At 31.2% G+C, this 20,378-nt stretch overlaps 5 protein-coding genes across 5 annotated transcripts; 2 read left to right on the forward strand and 3 right to left on the reverse strand.

The window, feature by feature from the left end:
* Positions 1 to 2,376: 2,376 nt before the first annotated feature.
* LOC101262255 (protein PROTON GRADIENT REGULATION 5, chloroplastic) lies at positions 2,377 to 4,194 on the forward strand. Its single transcript, XM_004247716.5, has 2 exons — positions 2,377 to 2,772; positions 3,942 to 4,194. Exons 1-2 carry the CDS (start codon positions 2,518 to 2,520, stop codon positions 4,044 to 4,046), a joined length of 360 nt encoding a protein of 119 aa, XP_004247764.1. The 5' UTR covers positions 2,377 to 2,517; the 3' UTR covers positions 4,047 to 4,194.
* A 453-nt stretch (positions 4,195 to 4,647) lies between these two features.
* On the reverse strand, positions 4,648 to 7,957 carry EIF(ISO)4E (eukaryotic translation initiation factor iso4E). Its single transcript, NM_001247843.2, has 5 exons — positions 7,696 to 7,957; positions 6,874 to 7,042; positions 6,616 to 6,741; positions 4,981 to 5,043; positions 4,648 to 4,874 (listed from the first exon to the last, which is right to left on the reverse strand). Exons 1-5 carry the CDS (start codon positions 7,890 to 7,892, stop codon positions 4,827 to 4,829), a joined length of 603 nt encoding a protein of 200 aa, NP_001234772.2. The 5' UTR covers positions 7,893 to 7,957; the 3' UTR covers positions 4,648 to 4,826.
* Positions 7,958 to 9,083: 1,126 nt separating this feature from the next.
* Positions 9,084 to 10,961, forward strand: LOC101264372 (peroxygenase). Its single transcript, XM_069289011.1, has 6 exons — positions 9,084 to 9,281; positions 9,641 to 9,790; positions 9,874 to 9,959; positions 10,171 to 10,265; positions 10,362 to 10,487; positions 10,632 to 10,961. Exons 1-6 carry the CDS (start codon positions 9,152 to 9,154, stop codon positions 10,783 to 10,785), a joined length of 741 nt encoding a protein of 246 aa, XP_069145112.1. The 5' UTR covers positions 9,084 to 9,151; the 3' UTR covers positions 10,786 to 10,961.
* Positions 10,962 to 11,166: 205 nt separating this feature from the next.
* Positions 11,167 to 13,003, reverse strand: LOC101262562 (acid phosphatase 1-like). Its single transcript, XM_004247717.5, has 3 exons — positions 12,502 to 13,003; positions 11,674 to 11,883; positions 11,167 to 11,594 (listed from the first exon to the last, which is right to left on the reverse strand). Exons 1-3 carry the CDS (start codon positions 12,882 to 12,884, stop codon positions 11,417 to 11,419), a joined length of 771 nt encoding a protein of 256 aa, XP_004247765.1. The 5' UTR covers positions 12,885 to 13,003; the 3' UTR covers positions 11,167 to 11,416.
* Positions 13,004 to 15,185: 2,182 nt separating this feature from the next.
* Positions 15,186 to 17,872, reverse strand: LOC101262859 (large ribosomal subunit protein uL14). The gene is made up of 4 exons (XM_004247718.5): positions 17,714 to 17,872; positions 17,338 to 17,622; positions 15,577 to 15,618; positions 15,186 to 15,410 (listed from the first exon to the last, which is right to left on the reverse strand). The coding sequence occupies exons 1-4, from the start codon at positions 17,724 to 17,726 to the stop codon at positions 15,328 to 15,330; spliced, it is 423 nt and encodes a 140-aa protein (XP_004247766.1). The 5' UTR covers positions 17,727 to 17,872; the 3' UTR covers positions 15,186 to 15,327.
* Positions 17,873 to 20,378: the final 2,506 nt, after the last annotated feature.

A 20,378-nucleotide genomic window follows, 5' to 3' on the forward strand; every position in this document is an offset into this window, starting at 1 on the left:
AAGCCATTGAATTGAACTTTTATTTTTCTTAGCAAGATAGAATATGAGTGATGAATCAGAAGCTTTACAAAATTTGAACGAAAAAGCATTTTCGAAATCCAAAATTTTAAACAAAAAAGCTATTTTCGAATTTCCCGCCTAAACCAAAATTATGAACAAAGATGTTTCGGATTCCCGCTTAAACCAAAAATTATAATGGAAATCTATAGTGTATTTTAGGTACAACTGAAATTTATCCCTAAATACTACTAAAAATAGGAATTAGTGATAGGTCAAATTTTATAATTAACTAATAAAAGTCATGGACTTAAAGTTCTGATTTTATTTTTCTTTAAATAATCTATCATTTCTTTATTCAATAATTTATCATTTAGGAGTAGATTTATAATAGTGTAAATACAATGATAGTTTATTTAACGTTCGATGAGCAGAATCAATAATATTAAAAAAGAGAGTTAATTAAAATATAATGATATATATATATATAAAGTGTTTTAAGATTTATCATTACTAACATGTAAAGTGAATGATAGATAATTTAAAAATGCGTCTAAAGTCATAATATGACAGAGTAGCTAATTTTCTTGGTTTTTTCAAAAATATCCCTACAAAAACATTTTTATTTTGAATTGGCACAATACATAAACATACATTTAATTCCACTGTCATTTATATTCTTCAATTTTGAATGTGCACACGTAAATATTTATATCGTATTACATGTAATACATGATGAATGTGAATTCACGAGATGTGGCTCAAGGTATGTACAAACCAATCAAACATCACCCAAGAGAGCCGTTTTATGTCATAAAATAGGTACTTCACATTATGTGATACTTTCTTTATTCACTGAATATACAATTTCAAATTTTATGACAAGTAAATGAACACGCTATGCAGAGTGATTATTCTTCAAACCATCAAACCAAAAGTCTTACCGTCTTGGATTGCAAACCCTACTTGCAGTAAACATACAAATTTATCGACCATTTACTTATCCAATTAAATATTTTCATTATCTTCATATTCATTGCGTAGAAGTTACGATGACGATCTATAAAGCCAAGTAGACATGCTCATTTGACAAACAATTAAGTTGCTTCCATGAAGCTTCACAAGACATTGTCACATACTATTATATTAACGGCTGGAAATTCTTATTTGAATGCATAAAATATGAAACAAGAAAAACATTTATGACTTTACAAAATACAAAATCAAATTTCCCATCTTAGAGTCAAAATTATATATTTGTCTTCAAACATTTTTACACCGTTTAGTTATTATCCACTAATTGCATGCCACCTAGCATTCCATGTTTTTTTTTTTTGGATCCTTTAAGATTTCGTGTATAATTCAGAACCATAGAGGTTCAAAACATGGGTTAAAATCACACAATTATGTTGTGATGATCGGGACTGCTTCAATCTTAATCAAACGTTTCGAGTTTGAATCCATGCAAATGAAAAAAGAATATGTTGAAAACGCTACGCTCAAAAATAAATTAGATAATGCGTGAATTTAGTTGACTCTACTATAAATAATGAACATCTAATGAAAACTTAAAAAATTAACAACCTAGTCACGTAAATTTCACAAAACTTTATTTAAATTGTTTTGATTTGTATCTTAATTTGATTATACACGAAATTAATGATGCAAAAATACATGTGAGAAAAAGAAAAGGTTCAAACTCCAAAATTGAAAAAAAAAATCAATTGATCAAAAGGGCACCACTTGGCATATGGATATGATCAAGATTACAATGGTAGACCCTACATGAAGAGAAAGAACCACTAGAATAGTAGATACAGATCTCCAAACTGATGGGATAAATAAATAAAATAAAATATTGGAAACAGATATAAATGATAAAGTTATCTTCATATTACGTATAGATTACAACAAAGAGACGTTCAATAACAACAGACTTTTTCCCTTTAGCGACAATATATATTACCAAAAATACATTTAGCAGCACTTGAGTTAATATGTATCACTATATTCAGAATCACTGAAACATTTAACAATATTAATATAGAGTGTTGGTTACAAATATTCTAATTTATTATTGCCGTGAAATCCATTATATGTTATAGTTATATCATATTTAAATTAAGGCACACCATTCGAACGCAACACTATTCGATTTATATTATCAGACTTTTTTAAAAAAAATAAATAAAATATGTGGACCATTAAAAAATCAAGAAGAATCTTTTATTTTTCAAGTAAAAAATTTGAAAAAAACCAAAATCCAATAAAAAGAAGAAAAAAGACAATCAAAAGCTAGCAAATACAATTGTGTGGCTCTAAATTTGCCTCTTCATTACCACTCAAAATACAAACCAAACATAAAAGGCTACAAAAATTACAACAACAACCTACCTTCATAAACCACACAAAAAAATCTTATAACATAAGCTCAAAAACCCCCCTTAGCTCCATTATCATCACTTTTATATTCAAGAATATTATTTACTACTAGTAGTCCTAAGAAAAAAGGTTATTTGAATGGCAATTACAAGTTCAATTGCAACAACTTCATTTTCTTCATGTGTTAGTGGTGAAGATTATGGTAAGTTTATGAGGAAAGTGCAACCATTAATGAATGTTAAATTTGGAAAGGCAGTGAGATCAAGGATAATGATGGGTAATGTTAATGATGGAAAAGGATTATTTGCACCAATTGTTGTTATCACTAGGAATATTGTTGGCAAAAAAAGATTCAATCAACTTAGGGGCAAAGCTATTGCTTTACACTCTCAGGTAATTTATCATTTGCTCGATATCCGTTATTATCCATCAGCATAGATGTCGTATAATTTTAAATGTCTATCGAGTGCATATGAGCAGAAATCATTTTGTTTTTGAAGAAATTTTATGTTTTTCATTCATAAAATTGTCTACTAACAATTTTTGTCTTTGCTTATATTGTTTTTGGGTAGATCTAGTCTTTCTTTAGTGTTGATATTATTGAATATGATCTATGAAAGTTCTAATTTGGGGATAAAGTCAATAAAAATAGCAAAGTTAATTGGTGAAAAATGATGAATTGTAAATTAATTTGTGATGTTCAAATTGAGAATTAGATATATAAGTTTAGTCTATTTGGACTGATTTTGGATTTATGACAAGAATTTTCAAGTGTTATGCATTTAAAATCATTAATTCTTAATTTAATATTAAGTCTAAGCTTAGAGGTTTTAGTTCTCAAAATTCTAGTTTATTGTTCTAAACAAGTAGGTTAAGCTTTTCAATGTTGGATTTGACTAATATATGTCATGTAATATTAAATTTATTTCATTTACTTTTTCAAAAGTAAACTTGAAAAAAAGTAAACAAACTCAAACAATTCATAAAAGATTTCAAAGAGGACAATTTGTTAGTATGTTTCTCAAGTTAAATGTGGTATTTGAGTCTCCAAAAAGGATAAAGGCCAAGAGGTCACAATTTCAATGGTAATATCAACCACCCATAGTAGTGATGGGCTTGTAGGTAACCCCCAACCCCCATCCCACTACCCCACTCTTCTACTTACCTAGAGGTCTGAGGTACGAGCCTCTGAAATGAAATCGCCTTGGGTAGGGACTACGCGTTTTATCTCTAAAAGTGGAACTTCCGAACACGAATCTGCTAGATTAGTTGGGTACCAATTGCAAGTATTCTTAACTAGATGTCTGGAGTTCGAGTCTTGAAAATGAAATTTCCTTTGATAGGGACCATTTTACACCTAAAGAGGAACTTCCAACACTCGTCCACCAGATTAGTCAGGTACCAATCGTAAATACCCCTCCCCCTATCCTTAACTACAGGTCTGCAGTTCGAGTCTTTGAGAATGAAGTCACCTTTGATAGGAACCATTAGATTATTAAACCCTAAGGTGGAACTTCCCGGTGCGGAAACCAAAGCTAATGTTGATGGATTTGTTTGATCAGGTAATCACAGAGTTTTGCAAGTCAATAGGAGCAGATCAGAAGCAAAGGCAAGGATTAATTCGATTGGCAAAGAAGAATGGTGAAAAACTTGGATTTCTTGCTTGATGGATGGCACAAAATTAATCATTATTGCCAATGTGTTATGATCAAATAGCTATAGCCTCTTTTGTGTAATTGAGACAAATCAATCAGATACAACTTTAATTTTATGTATTATTCAAACATATATATATGTGCTTTGTAGTCTAGAAAATGTTGTCTTCATGATTTCAATTTTTAACTTTTCACTCGAAATTGGTTAAGTATTAAACTTAAATTGTCGCGTGGAAGAGGAATTTAAATTAAAAGACCTAAGAAATAAATTTCTTTAACGTCTAGGTTTTGGTGAACGAAGGCACATCACACCCGTATTTGAGAGACATAATATATAAACAGACCTTAGCTGACAATTCTACTATCATAAAATTAAACAAATAAACATACGTAGAAAAACTCACACAATTTGGGATGTTTAACCATGTGAGTCTACGCGTTCAACTTTACTTTATGATAATTTAAGTAAATACTTGGTGCATTTCTATCTACGTTCCTCCAAAATTCTATTATACAAGCACTAAAGAGGCTCATTTTGAAGCATTAAATTACCCAATGAATCGACTAAGCTTTCTCCCATAGAGTCTACTTGAGATATAAAGTGATACCACATAAATAACAAACATCAGAACAAAATCTTTAATGCAATACATCCAAACATACATCAAGTTCGAATAAATTTCAATAAGATCAAAATTTGCAGCAGACAAGCGCAAAAAAGTGCTAATCGTACAATTTCAGTATTGGTAAAGAGCTTAAGGAGTGGTGTTAATTCCACACGATAAAGAAATTTCACACAGTATATCGGCTCTTAGCTGACCTCTCTCTTTTAGAATCATCCTGCAATGACCAAAATAATACGTTGATTAAGAAAGAACGAACATCAAGAGGAAAGATAAAAGACCATTGAATTTGCAATAATTGTAAGTGATGAGAGGGAAGTTACATGGAAACTATAGGATATCTTTTCGGCATCAATGATCTCCTTCCACTTCCTACCAATGCCCATCTACAACATAGAACAAACCAGTTATTTATAAAATGCAAAACCATGGAGCATCACGCCAGGAGGCAAAACAGTTCTTCAGACTACAGAGATGTTAGAAGACCAAAAAAAGGCATACATACGTGATTACAGACAATACAAGGGAATAATATACTAAAGAGACCTGAAAAACCCCTAGTTGAGCAATGTAAAAGAATTTCAATTCACAACTTGTGTATTACAATGCTGTAAGATGAACATGTACATAGGATTACTAAACGGAGAATGACGAATACTTGGGGAAAACATTCAAATTATACCATCTTGGGTTTAGTATCAATGTGCTAATTTCATACATCAAGAGAAGTTAATGCATAGCAAAACTATCACAGCACAATTTGGTACTTAAGCAATCAGAATGTTGTCCCTTCCTCAGTTTACTATCATCAGATGATACCGGTTTCACCACAGTAATCCAGGCTGTTGAGTTATATAGTTCTTACATGGATCATGGGAGGGCATTCAAAGGGTTAAATGAAAGACATGAGCTACTTTAGTCATTTCTTTGATCTTGGGCTACTTCACAAATGACCTAAAGAGTTTATGGTTGGATACTCAAATTGTTTGACATGGTATCAAAACTTAACCTTCACAAAACTCATATCTCACTCTTGTACATCAGATGGTGCAGTGTTAATAGTGTTTCACATGGGAAGTAAATTAGAAAGAAAATTATAAAATCTTTAGCTACATCACCCATAGCTAAATCTTCATGCTTCGACTTAAGAATTTAAAGATCCTTTGAATCATATACGCGCTATAAAACATGACCACACAATAATTTAGATTTCAAGACACATTTTAAGGGGTTTAAAGAAGAGCTCAAAGCAGCAAGTTGAATATGAAGCAGATCTAGATGCATATACATCCATAGAGCAGTGCAAGGGACAAGTGCCCAGAGCAAAGTGTTTTTTATCAGAATGCCTAAAGACAGAACAGAAATCAGCGATAAATAACATGAACAAAGCCATAGAGAAAGGAGGTACCACTACAACAAGCAAAAAAAAACATCTGCCGGAATGGTTAAAGAACAAGCGAAGAGAAATATATTAAGGACTTCCATGCCAGGAAAAAGAATAAAAGCTTCTGATCGGGTAATTTAAATTATATATTTAATAATCAACACCAGTGTTTCGTCCATAGGACGGAATGGGAAAAGGCATTTTCTCTTGATCTCAAATTTGGTGCTCAAATAAAGTCGCTTTTCCAGCTCTTAACAAAAAAAATAAATTAAAAAAATGGAGATAGGTCATATCAGCATTAAGAAAAAATTTAACGCAGCACAAGAACATATAAATTGAAATTAAAGAGAAAAGTCATCAAAATTCCTGCAAATGTATGTGTTTCAAGTACTCTGGTATATCATTTTCTTAAATAATATTAATAAATAAATAGCCAAGGTTTTTGAGAAACTAAACATAGATCTGTCATCTGGACCATCTTAAAGAATATTTCTTATCACATTTCAGAGATAGTGGAACAATAACACAGATTTCAGTTCTGAAGCTATATAACACCAGAGATAAAAAAAAACACCTGAGCTGCTTCATTGGTGGCTGTCTTAGTCCACAAGGAAAGTTTATCCTGACTCCTACGCACACTAGCAACCACCCCACATATATCTTCTGACTCATCAAATTGCTCGCCGACCAATGCCATCAGCTGTTTAAAAGAAGCACATCCAACAAACAATACATGAGCATCTTTAGCAAGAAAACTAATCAAAACATCACTTTATATGATATAACATACTAAATACAGAACGGACACCAAATGGTAAAGAAGAACTATTACTGTTTCTAGCCACATAGTCTCGAGATTAGCCTTTCTGCTGCTAGTAGCAGTCCACTTGCCACCATTGGCACACTCAGGATCTTCCCATTTGGGCTCAATCCCAGCTTTGAACAAATGAAAGTCCGCATTAACAGTAACCTTGCTGGGCTTGAATATTTGATCATATAAACTGCAACGAGGACAATCCACATTTAAGATAAGCTTCTACCCACCATTCTTTCTAGACCATAATACCTCATTAATCAATCAAAATCAATCCATACAACATATAGGAAATTTATGAAATTTAATATAAACAAGCACTTCATTTCGTTAATAGTGCACTGCTTTCATGGACAGTGATTTTAAGAAGCCAATTTCACTTATAATTACAGTAGTAGTAGTTGAAGAATATTAGAAATAGAACATTGCAGATACTAATATTATTCTCTAAAGGAACAAACTTTTTCAACATCACAAAATAGAGACAGGGTCATAAACCTGCTAGGAGGCACAAATTCAATCAGTAATCAGCAGAAAGAGCTCTCTGGTGAAGATCACATATACTATTAGATCAACATACATCAAAGCTATCTTAATTGACAGTTAAAAAACAAAAAAATCCTCAAACGCAATCAATTAATCACATTAAAAATCCAAATCCGGGCAAATTTAGGTTCAGTTATATTAGAAAAAATGATTTCATCAGAAATATGAATATCAATTTGTAATACAAGCCATAGATAGGGTTTCCACAATTTACGAGCACAAATCTGAATAAACATAACATGAAGAATCTATAAAAATATCTCGTTCCTATTATACATAAACGACATATTTTACCTCCAGAATTCCTCAACAGTTTCAAAAGTATAAGCTTTTCGAAGAGAACTTCCCCAAGCGACGCCTTGTTTCGGTTTAGACTGGTTATCGAACCAGAACGTCCACTTCCTCTCTAGCTTATGCGGCTGCTTCTCCACAGTCTCCGCTGCCGCTACCGACGGAATCTCCGTCGCCTCTACCGGTGCTTCGGTGGCCATTGTTTTCCCGTCAAAATCCTCTCCTTTTGTATAGCTTTTTCACGACGGAGAGGCGTAAAGGAATTAGAAAGAGAAACAGGTTTTGGCGATGGAGTTGTAATTTATACAGGCCCAATTGATTGATGTTAGTGGGCCTTGTAGCTAAAAAAGCCATGGAAAGATTAAGCCCATGGTTGGTGATAGAATGGGCCAACATTTTGTTTTATTTTTACTTCAAAGTCGAAAAAAATTAAGTCGATCTATAAATAATTTTGAGGGGCGTACTCAATGTCTTGTATGATAAAAATGTATAATAAAGATAGAACGGTAGATTATATAAAGTAGTGGTCAGATTGACTATGTTGTATGAAATGAAGTGTTGGGCCGATTCGAAGATGTAAGTAGAGAAAGTGAGGATATGGAGATGAAAGTGTGAACATGCTAGTACAAATAGGATCATGAAAGAAGATTTGCATGAATAAGATGAAAATCGCTTCCGTGATGAGCAAGATGAAGAAAGAGAAATTGAGATAATTCAAGCATATGAAGAGGAAATGCATAATTATTTCAATAAGGAGTTGTGAGATACTGACTATAGTAAATATGGATAGAGGCGGAGGTATGTCGAATAAATATTGAAGAGAGGTGATTAGACAGAACATGACACATATTGCAGCTTATCGAAGACATACCCTTAGATAAAAGGATATGAAAATAAAAAACTAGTGTATAATATTAACAGGTATTCAAGCATCGTCTAGTTTCTCCTATTGATATTGTACATTTTTGTTACTTTTCAATTTTATTACACGTTAGTTTCTTTGCTTCGATTAATAAATTATTTATTGTTGTCGCTATACTCTTCTCCTTCATTTTCTTACTTTTCTTCGTTATATATTTTTATTTTCATATTTCACTTTGAAATGTTTTATGTTAGCATTGATTTAGCAAAAATAATTTCTCTATGTTGCATAAGATAACCATAAAGCTTAGCACATAATATATATACCCTTCTCAAACCTTACTTATTATCTAATATATATACCCTTTTCAAACCTTACTTATTATTAGTATAAATTAATCAATTTAAATATAAATCGAACTAAACGGATCATATTTTTGACTGATACGTGTCATAAGCAGCACTAAAAACTGTAAAAAGCCACTTGTAACCTTTACAGAGGCTCCATTAATTCCCTCTTAATTATTTCACTTGTAATTAAACTTTGTTGATTTGATTAAATTTTATAGTTTGGTTAAAGTAATAATAATTATAAGAAATGGCAGAAACAACAATTACTGGTGGAATGGATCAGAGAAATTCAGCATTAACAACAGAGGCAACTCTTGCCCCAATCACTATACAACACAAAGTTAGAACTGACTTGGAAACTTCTATTCCAAAACCCTGTAAGTTTTTTTTTTTTCACGTAACACTGCTTCGTCGATCTTTTTAATACTACTATATTAGAGGCGAAATCAAAATTACGAGTTTAAGAGTTTCAAATTTTAGGACGGAAGAAAAAAATATTGCAAAACATTGCTTCATCAGTACTGTTGTGTTGATAGTTTCATCTGAGCTGTCAATCAATTTTATTAACGGTTCATAATAACAAAATTGAGTGCTACACAACAAAATGATTTGTGAAATCAAATAAATGACTGAGTTTTTAATCGATCACTTTGGTAATGAAGTTATTTTGGATACATTTCAAAAGATGAAATTATTAAAATGTGACATCGCTTATAAAACTCGAAAAAATATTCAGATATGGCTAGGGGTTTGGTTGCACCAGACATGGATCACCCCAATGGAACTTCTGGCCACAGTCACAATGGCATGAGCGTTCTTCAACAGCATGCAGCTTTCTTCGATCAGGACGATAATGGCATTGTTTATCCATGGGAAACATACTCTGGTAACTTATCGCGCTAGTATATAATTCAGTTCTTGTCGTCTAGAATAATTGAATTCTATATTTTTCGTCCTGGTTTTGAACAGGGCTTCGTCAAATTGGCTTCAACGTGATCGTGTCATTCATCGTAGCTATTATGATCAATTCTGTCTTGAGCTATCCTACTATCCCGGTAAGTTTGAAACAGAGTGATTCGTACTGACATGCATTTGATTTGTGAGTTCAATTAGCCAAATTCGATGTAATGTAATGGAGGCAGAGTAATTCCCCTGTTTTATGCTCGTGTGCATTGTGTTTCTATGTCTCTACGAGTTAGGGGTAAGGTCTAGGTACAGTCTGACCTCCTAAACCTCACGTTGCGATAGTAAATTGTTAATTTGCAGGGGTGGTTTCCTTCTCCGTTACTTCCAATCTACATTCATAATATACACAAGGGCAAACATGGAAGTGATTCCGGGACCTATGATAGAGAAGGCAGGCAAGTAAATATACGTATGAATCGTTTTGAACTCCTCGTGTTACAACCTTTCTGAGTATCATGAGTTAATAGTGTGTGGATTGATTGTTCCTTTAGGTTTTTGCCAGTGCATTTTGAGAACATTTTTAGCAAGTATGCTCGAACTGTGCCTGATAAGCTTAGTTTTGGAGAATTGTGGAATATGACTCAAGCCAATAGAGATACATACGATTTTCTTGGCTGGTGAGTTGTTATTCAAACACGTAACAACTTATTTATCTCCAATACTTGGTGCATAAGTTGCTTAAACGCGTCAAGCCAAATGAGCTATAGCTCATTATAGTTGTTTTAACCATTTTTTTTTTTGTCTTTTGGTTTGATTTGAAGGATTGCTTCAAAATTGGAATGGGGACTTTTGTATTTACTTGCTCGAGACGAAGATGGATTCTTATCGAAAGAGGCTATAAGGCGATGCTTCGATGGGAGTTTGTTCGATTATTGCAAGGCACAAATGGGAGGTGACTATGCTAAGCAAGAATAGGTTCACTTAGAAGTATAAGTCCTAGTGTTTTTTGATATAAGATGTTAAAAGATTAAGCGATTTTTCGTCTCACGGTCAGAGGATCTTACATCTTATCATTCCATTTTGTCTTTTCAAAGACTTGGCCGAACAAGCTAACTATCTCGAACAATTCAGAAATATGTATTTTCCTATGATTTTATCACTCCCATTAAAAAAAAAATTGACCTGTTTTGATATGCTTTTCTTTGAATCGAGAATCTATCAGAAACAATCTCTCTACCTCACAAGGTAGAGATAACACTCTATCCTCTCGAGATCCCAGTTAGTTAGTTGGTATGATGTTATTGTTGTCAAATAAGTTAACAATCAACTACTAGTAAATTGCATGTTAAGTAGAAATTTGTATGAATCATCTTTATTTTTGTATATTTACATTCTTAAATGTTCACATGCACCTTTAGGTTGTGTAGTAGTTGACAATTGCTTGCTCCAATAATTGTCATATTTAGTGTGAAATCAACCAAATCATCAAAGATTCTTCACAAAATTATTCTCCCAACATTAATCCACATCACAAAAAACAACATATAACATCCAAGAAATCATTTTCTTTTCCTCACAAAAACTTGACAAATTTACAAGTTCATAATCAAGCAACATAGTACATTGGATTTGGAAGTTTGAATGATCTTTTTGCACTTGGAAGACCATTAATGCTACTCCATTGGTCTCCAATAATGCCAACAATTCTATAACCTTGACTTATAAGTTTACTTCTTATCTCTGCCTTGAATGTCTGTGCATTCTTGCATTCATCTTCTTGATCTCTAAAATATTTACTTAAAATATAAGTACCAATTGTAAACATAAAAATAAAAAAATGATTTTAAAAAAATATATTCAAACCTTAGTATGAGGCTATTCCATCCATAGAAATCAACTTTGACAAGATTGTCGACAGTGGCGGATCTAAGATGTTCTCTTCTCGAAGAAACAAGAAAGATTTGAACTCCTAGTTCTTTAAGATGATTGAACAACTTTAAAGAATGTTCCAATGCTGTTCCTTTCCCTTGGCTCATCCAATCCTCCAAAGATGTCACATTTAGCTTATTTCCCCTATTCCACCAACAGCAAAACAAAAAAGCATAAGCAACAATCGATGAATATCGAGCCTTAACTCAATCATAAAAGCTAGTTCACGATCTGAGGATTATTTAATAGATCAAATACCCATCGATCCCACAATCATCGTGGGACAAATTCAACATCCCCCATGCTAGACTCGACATGGTCTGTCAACTTAATAGTGGATAACATAATATGAAACTCAACATCAGGTACACTAGAATTTGGATGAGTCTAGCTCTAATATCATGATAACAAATGAATCTTTTGCAAAAAGAGTATGTAGCTGTATATATGACTAAAAGATTATGATCCTTACATCTTACTAGTAAAGAGAAATCCATAATTCTCAACTTGAAAAGTTAATTCATAAGGTGACAAGGATCGTCTAAGATCATTTATTAAATCTCTATCTCACAAGTCATAAAAAAAACTCAACAGATAGTATAAGAGGTCGATCATAATATACATTGTTAGCGTAAAAAACGTAAATTATCACTCTTTTTCTCAATAGATAGTATAAGAGGTCGATCTGAATATATATTGTCAGTGTACAAAACGTAAAATATCACCCAAAAAAAGGAAAAAAAATGACAAAACAAAACTTACCCAAAACCATTTTTCTTGTAGTAAGGAACTGAGGAAAGAAGAGTATCATCAATATCAAAAATCCAAGCATCTTTTCCATCATTTTCCAAAATACAATTAGTACTAATATAAAGTATACATTCATTAATAGTTCTTTCAAAATCAACTTTATATTGAGTAGAAGTCATATATTTTCCAATATATGCAACACATTCTTGAGGAACAACAACATAATCTCTAATGTTGTGTAACTCAACATTCATTCTCCAACTCTCACAATAATTTTTTAGGCTAATTTGGAGACCACTATTGGTTTTGTGTTGTGACAAAATGTTCCAATCTCCAAGACATGAAGTTGAAAGAATACAAAAAATTGTAAAGAAAATTCCAAATTTTCTTGCCATTTTTTTTGAGATTTGAGAAAGTTTGAGTTTTAGTTGATTTTTATGGAGCTACTTATTGTAAAAGGGGGGGACTAGTGATGAATTTTGAAAATGGAAGGGGTCACATGGGTGATGGGAATTAGTTGGCACCATGTATATTATTTTGTCCTTAATAAAACATGATCTATAGGGTGGTAGATTGATTAAATTATGTCAATCAATGGTGTCATGAAACTTTATTCTATAAATTTTACTCCATTCATGTGATAATCAGCGTAATTTTATAAATAAAATTTTAAAAAAAATAAAAAATAAGCGAATTTTTATCTTCTTTTTATATGATTAAAAGATTTTTTTATAAAAAATTCTCGACTAAAAAAGAAATATTGTAATAAATATACGTCGAGTTGTAGGAAGGAATAATATTTATTTTATTTTATTTTTTTTAAAAAAGGCGTAAATAACAACAAAAATTTCAAACCAAATAGAAATTTATAATTATTATTAGAAATAATATTTGTCATATGGGTGCCACTAGAGAGTGCAACCTAATTGGCATATATCAACATACAACTATCTCACATGGAATTAAACCTAATCAAATTTAAATCCCCAACCAAACCCTTTCTAAATACTTAATTACAATATTCCTTGACATATTTATGTTAGAAACATATTCCATATCCACACATACTTTTTTGTCTGTGCACTCCCCTTCATTATATTTTTATTTTGGCGTGACGTTCGATATTTATTCAGAAATTTAATAATTAAAATATTTTAGATGTAACTAATTTATATATGTAAATTATTTGACTTTAACAACATATAAGAAGATCAAATAACTCATTATTCACCATAAATTTGAAAACTCAACCCTCTCCTTTCTCCTTCATAGAGATCAGATATCTGAAGTGTGAACAATAAAAAATAGAGACATATCATGGAGTATTAAACTGGATCAATTTCGATTCAGATAGTAAGTCATGAGGTAAGGATTATCTAAAATTTTGTATAGAGATCAAATAACTCATGATCAATAACATGATAACTCAACAAGATTGAAATAATCCTTATTAAAAATGATGTTATTTCTAAAATTTGAATTCAAAACTTTTGATTGAGGATAAAGAGATGCTTCATCACGTTAGATAGTCCCAAACATTTTATATTATTGAAAAAGTTGTTTCAAGTTTTGTTAAGACCATAAACAATGTACTTTAAAAATATGTTATATTTAGTTAGTAATTAGTAAATTATTTGAAGTATAATAAGTCAATAATTATTTCTTATCACTCTTGATGAGATACGTGGCAGAGTTCCATTGGAGGCTCATTAAATTAATGAATTTGCAAACTTTTATACCTACAAGAGACAAATGTCAACAGATTTAATTATTATTAAAAAAACATAAACCACAAAATTTAACAAATTATAATTTGGAATTAATCAGCAAGTAGGTAGCACGTCTCTTTACACATCTGTACTTTTTTCTTTTTTTTTTTGGTCAACACACCTTTGTCAACTTACAGCTATGTCATGCCATTTCATAATTATTATTTTTCCGTTCGATAATTGATATTTATATTAAAATTTAGCTAATTTTGAAAGTGCTTTTAATAGGATTTATTTTTTTATATTCAGAACTCATATTCAAAAACTTAACCAAGAATGAAAGAATCTCAATTATTTTACCATTACTTAAAATTTGTAAATCGATTTGTAACTCAATTGAGAAATATTAATCGTTTGTTAAGTTTTGTGATATAAACAATAACGAATATAATTGATCTATCTGTTTTTGCTAAGCAGATAGGTACATCATAGATTATAATTTATTCAATCTTAAATATTAATCTTTTAGACCAATTTTAAAATAATTGAAGTTTTTAAATTGGAAAAAGGTCAGTTATTAACGTCTTTTTGCAAATATACTCTTGAGGTTCATAGATATGAAACACGTAATCTCATCATTATAATATTAAAATGAAGCAAAAAATAACAAAATTATTTAACTGACATAATTTTATGGGTAGATATTTGTTCAAATTTGATTGTGATTTGATCTTAATTTGGTTTCAAATTAGAAAACGGCTAGATATAATAAACATAATATTTATAACTCTCAATATATTTCATATGGTACATAATAGCCATTTTAAAATCCGACTAAATCAAAATTCAATGGATGTCCCCTAACAAAGGCAATTCAAACCCAAAGCTTGAACTCAACCATCTTTCCTCGATTATTTTTTTGGACAAGTCTTTCAATAATTACGAAGCTATAATCAAAAACTAAATGAAAAGTAAATGACAGTGATATTTAGTAGCAAAATAAGTGGGTATTATATGAACTTATAAATCTTAGAGCAATACAACATTGCTGCATTTGTTTGTATATATGACAATAACAGCACTCCAAATAAAAGGTATCAAAACTGCAGGTTAACTAACTCTTAGTAGTTCAGACAATTGCATTAGCTGCACTAGCAATCCTTGGCCATAGATCAGCACACTCCTTTCCAATTGGACCAGTGATAGCAGAACCTACAACAACCAAATGCAGCTCATGAACAATTCGTACATCGACAAAATTGTGAAAACTAAACAGTTTAAATTCTTGATATATTAAGTAGATGATATCATTTTCAAAGCTTTAATGGCATATAGTTTAGATAGATACACTTGATGGAGATTAAGCATAAGACCTCACCTTTCATTTCTCCTTTGGGATTCACAATCACTCCAGCATTATCTGCAGAAGCATACAAGACGTGTTATAAGCTCAGCAAAAGCAATGATTTTCGTGCTTGAGAAGTAGAAAACATAACTATTGATACACACTCCACCCAAATAGCAAACTTCTATGCAAATTATATAACTAGCGGATACATGCTACAACTCGAGGAGTACATATATAGAGTCCAAATGGAGCAGATGTAAGCTTAAAAAGGAATCAACACATCTGTAACGATGGACACATCTATTTTCCAGCCATGTAACTGTATCAACCACAGTATAATAAGGTTGTAACCTGACTAATGTCTGGATATGTTTAAAATTCTACACAACAAGAAGATAACATTGAACTCAATTAAAGTAAAGACACTGTGTATACTTAACAATGCTACAAATTGAAAACATATGTAGAGTCCAAATGGAGCAGATATGAGCACAACAGGAATTAACAAATCTGTAACGATGGACACATACATTTTCCAAGCATGTAACTGTATCAACCACGGTATCAGAAGGTTGTTACTTGACTAATGCATGGATATTTAAAAGTTAGACATTGAAATAGCAAGATAATTTTGAAATCAGTTTTTGCAAGGACATCATTTAATATACAACCAAACAACTAAGAAAACAATAGCCCAAGTCGACATATCCCACATATACGTGTTCCAGAATGGAAGAAAATAGATTACTTCATGTTGGGCCCATATGGAGCAGAAAGTGCTTGAATAGTATAAGCACATCTGTAACGATAGACAACATTAATTTCCCAGACTAGTAACTGTATTAACCACGATATGAAATGTTAACACCTGACTAAGTCTGGTTTTCAAAATTAATAAAAATACAAACACATGTTTCTTAATTCATCAGAAACAGCTGCACAAGCAGATATCCTACCTTGATACCTACTCTCAACAAAAACAAGATAAAGAAAGACCTATGGTAATAAAACTTGCAATCAAAAGATACAAATTTGTCCCCTAACACACTTAATCGGAACATTCTTTTAACTGAAGAATTCACTTACTAAGATCATATGCTTCAAAAGTTCAATTTTTCTCTGCTATCTCTGGGTAGTGATCATCTCAAAGTGAGAAATCACAAAAATGAGGCTCATTTGAGGTAATCTAATTCGATTATGAACCAAGATAATGTGATTGGTTAGACTATAACTGTCCATACAAGTGCAGATAAGCTCGTATCCAAAAGACCAACTCACCCTTATGACTTGACACATGCACAAGGTAAAAATTGGATGATTATACTGTCAAACCAGCTCACATTCGCACACTACTTCTACTAAAACAAGAACGAATACCAAGTCCAGAAACAGATCACTGGATAATTGCACCACACCCTAACCAGCAAAACTTATGGAATAACTACTCACTGCTTCAAATTCAGGGAAATGAACAAAGCTAAATGTATGAATAACTATATTAGCAAGGAAATCCAATCACCCTAGAGTAACTCTGATAGATTGATATCCACAAAACCTCAATGTGTACACCAACTAATGTTAATTTTCTCAAAAGATCACATTTTTATAATCATTTCATATAGATACTTCACAACATACTACTATAAAATCAAATGACACCAAATCTGTTGTTGATTCACATAATTCATATAAATTAAAAACGCGAGCTAAGAACACAATAACAAGCAGCTCAAATCACATAACAACCAAAAATCTCAGCTCAAATCCTTAAGCTAGCAGAAAAATATTTACCTTCAAAGTACATGAAAACACCATCCTTTCGTCTCCAAGGTTTACGTTGTCTAACAATGACAGCAGGCATCACTTTCTTCCTCAAATCAGGTTTACCTTTCTTTACAGTAGCCATTACCATATCACCTACACAAGCAGATGGTAACCGATTCAACCTACCCTTTATACCCTTTACTGAAATGATGTAAAGGTTCTTCGCTCCAGTGTTATCAGCACAGTTCACCGTCGCCGCCACCGGTAAACCCAGTGACATCCGGAATTTGTTTCCGGCAGAACCTCCACGCCCTAAACATTATTTTTCAAAAAAAAATTAGGGAAAATTGAAGATAATTAAGAACAATCATCTGAATTTGAAAGCAACATAAAGTATACTGACCTCGCTTCGACATTTTTGGATCCTGAAAGTACGGTACATTAGGGTTTTGCTAGGGTTTTATAGAAATGGCAATTTAGGGTTTTAATTTGAAGAATGTTTGGTTATGGAACTCTATTTGGGCTTTGTCACATACAAATTGAGATGGGCCTGGCCACTTTCTTTAATTTACTTTTGTTTTAAGAGAATGTTAAAACGATACATACGGTTCAATCAACTAGTTTGTTAATGTGAAAAAATATTTAAATACGTAACTTATATTATCATATTCTATTCAATTTAAAAAAATTATAAAAATCTCTACTCTATCCTATTCTCGGATACTCACTTTACGCGATGTATCGAGACGTTGGGTGATGTATCCCAAATTGAGACGTGATGTATCAGGAATGTATCCAAAATCAGGGCACGTTGTATCAGGACGTTTTGGGATGTATTCAAATTTCACCAAATTCCTAATAATACGACCAATACGGATTGTGATGGAGAGGTTATATTTCTTTATTTTTTATTAGGGTCTCGATTTTGAGTCAACTTAATTATGAAGCCGCCTTTGTTAGAGAGCTTTACTCCTCATTGTGAGACTTTTTTATCAGAATTTAAATTTAGTCGGACTCTAATGTAGGTATGAGACATCATATGCGGAAAAAACGAGTTTATTAATATGGCTTATAATATATACCCCTGGTTTCCATTTTATGTAGCATTATTTGACTTGATACGATTTTTTTTTTTAAAAAAAAGTAACTTTTAGAAATTATCATTTATGGATTAATTTGGCATAACCCCAAATAAAATCATCATCAAAATTAATCTGCCGCAAACTAATTAATACTTTAGTAGGTAAGCCAAGTCAAATGATTTTGTTCAATTATTACACCCTCATTATTTAGATTTTATCACTTATTTGTGTAAATATAACCTTGCAAAATTATCCTTCAAAGAAAAAACATTAGACTCACATATTACTCATTATTACAAATAAAAATATTATTATAATGCCAAATATTTGTAATAATTTATACATATTAAAAGTCTAACGTCTTTTCATAAAATTTTTAATTTGCTCGAAATTTAAATGGCGGTCCAAAAACTTCATGAATCATAAAAGAAATAAAGAAAAAAGATTATTTACTAATAATGTGTAGGTAAATTTGAATGTTAGCACACGCGTTAAATACCTAGTTAGGTTAACAATAATAACAATAACATATTATTCAATATAATCTCATAAGTGATGTTTCAGAAAAATAAAATATACATAAATATTATCACCTTTTCGTAAAGATAAAAAACAATAATTTCTGAAGAATTCTCTATTTAATGATACCTAATTAGGTTAATTTCCATATATAGTAAATTATTTGTCATTTATTGAGAGGCCATTCACGAGAGTTTAGCATCATTATTAAAAGAAGATATAGTGGAAAATTAACAAAAAAAAAAAAAGATTATTCCCTCTTCACGCGTTTTTACTATTTATAAATACACTATTTTAGAAAATAAATCCAATTTAAACTTAAACTTTTGTTAGCACACACTTTAACCTAAAAAAAGTAAAGGACAATAAGTTGAAATTGAAAAAAAAAAATCACAAAAAAAGATTATATAAAGTGTAATTTTATAAAGTTAATGGGGAAGTTTTCTATAGTTAAAACAAATGACTAGGACTTTCTCTCGGTTATTAAATATGTCATAATATTTGTATCGTAACAAAATCTTTTCATTCCAAAATAAAATAAAAAAAACTTCTCATTACGGGCATAGAAGTATAAAATTAATTGTTTACAAACTTTAAAACGTGTTATTCATTTTAAACAAATTAAATATGTCAAGTAAACTGAAACACAGAAAATATTTTGAATACTTGATGGAGTTTTTTCGTGTTTTAGTTTCTGAGATTTCGACAAGACTTTCCTAGTTCATAGTTTCGAAAGATATTTACATCTAACAAACCGGAAGTATATGCAAGGGGTTATTTTGAACCTATCCCTAAACATAAAGGACTATTTTTGTAATTTTAACAAACTACAAGGACTTCATGTGTAATTTGTAAAACTTTCAAGATTATAAACTTGACAAACTTAATGTCAAATAATCATACACTATTTTGATTTTCTCATTCTTGTGAGCATTTTTTTCTAAGTTTTTTCATTCCATTTTTTAAAAAAAGAAAATGGCAGAAGCTTTTGTCTCTTTTCTCATTGAGAGAGTTGAAGGAGTAATGAAAATAAACAAAGGTACCATTTTATGTGGTGCAAAAAAGTATGTAAAAGATCTCCAAACAGAACTCAAGAAAATGAAGGTTTTACTCAAAGATGTTGAAGTAAAACAAAAGGAAAACAAAAAACTATGTGATATGATTGATAATATTCGAAGGATCGCGTTCAAGATTGATGATGAAGTAGAAAATTACTACTTTGAGGTAGCAAAAAGTCGAAAAATATGGCTTAAAGGTGTTATGGAACACTATAAGAGGATATATTATGGTAAGCAGAAGAAATTTCAGTTGAGAATGGTTATATATAATAGTCAGGTGAAATGGTATACAAGGAAATTGGAATGTTATGGTGTGAAGAAGATAGTGCATGAAAAAGATTCATGTAAAAAGATCGATGGCTTAGACAGGTGGGAAGAAATTACGACTACAGTTAAGAAAGTGGAGAGT

This window comes from Solanum lycopersicum, chromosome 9 (assembly GCF_036512215.1).
Source record: "Solanum lycopersicum chromosome 9, SLM_r2.1".
NCBI lineage: Eukaryota > Viridiplantae > Streptophyta > Magnoliopsida > Solanales > Solanaceae > Solanum > Solanum lycopersicum.

Bases quoted from the DNA above. Each gene is read 5' to 3' on its own strand.
- LOC101264372 (XM_069289011.1), top strand. From the start codon at position 9,152: ATGGCAGAAACAACAATTACTGGTGGAATGGATCAGAGAAATTCAGCA. The intron at 9,282-9,640 runs GTAAGTTTTTTT...AAAAATATTCAG, and splicing joins AACTTCTATTCCAAAACCCT to ATATGGCTAGGGGTTTGGTT. The intron at 10,488-10,631 runs GTGAGTTGTTAT...TTTGATTTGAAG, and splicing joins ACATACGATTTTCTTGGCTG to GATTGCTTCAAAATTGGAAT.
- LOC101262562 (XM_004247717.5), bottom strand. From the start codon at position 12,884: ATGGCAAGAAAATTTGGAATTTTCTTTACAATTTTTTGTATTCTTTCA. The intron at 11,884-12,501 runs GTAAGTTTTGTT...TTGGTGGAATAG, and splicing joins TACAAGAAAAATGGTTTTGG to GGGAAATAAGCTAAATGTGA. The intron at 11,595-11,673 runs GTTTGAATATAT...TAAATATTTTAG, and splicing joins TGGAATAGCCTCATACTAAG to AGATCAAGAAGATGAATGCA.
- LOC101262859 (XM_004247718.5), bottom strand. The intron at 15,619-17,337 runs GTAAATATTTTT...ATGCTTCTGCAG, and splicing joins TGTTTTCATGTACTTTGAAG to ATAATGCTGGAGTGATTGTG. The intron at 15,411-15,576 runs GTGAGGTCTTAT...TGGTTGTTGTAG, and splicing joins TCCCAAAGGAGAAATGAAAG to GTTCTGCTATCACTGGTCCA.
- LOC101262255 (XM_004247716.5), top strand. From the start codon at position 2,518: ATGGCAATTACAAGTTCAATTGCAACAACTTCATTTTCTTCATGTGTT. The intron at 2,773-3,941 runs GTAATTTATCAT...TTGTTTGATCAG, and splicing joins CTATTGCTTTACACTCTCAG to GTAATCACAGAGTTTTGCAA.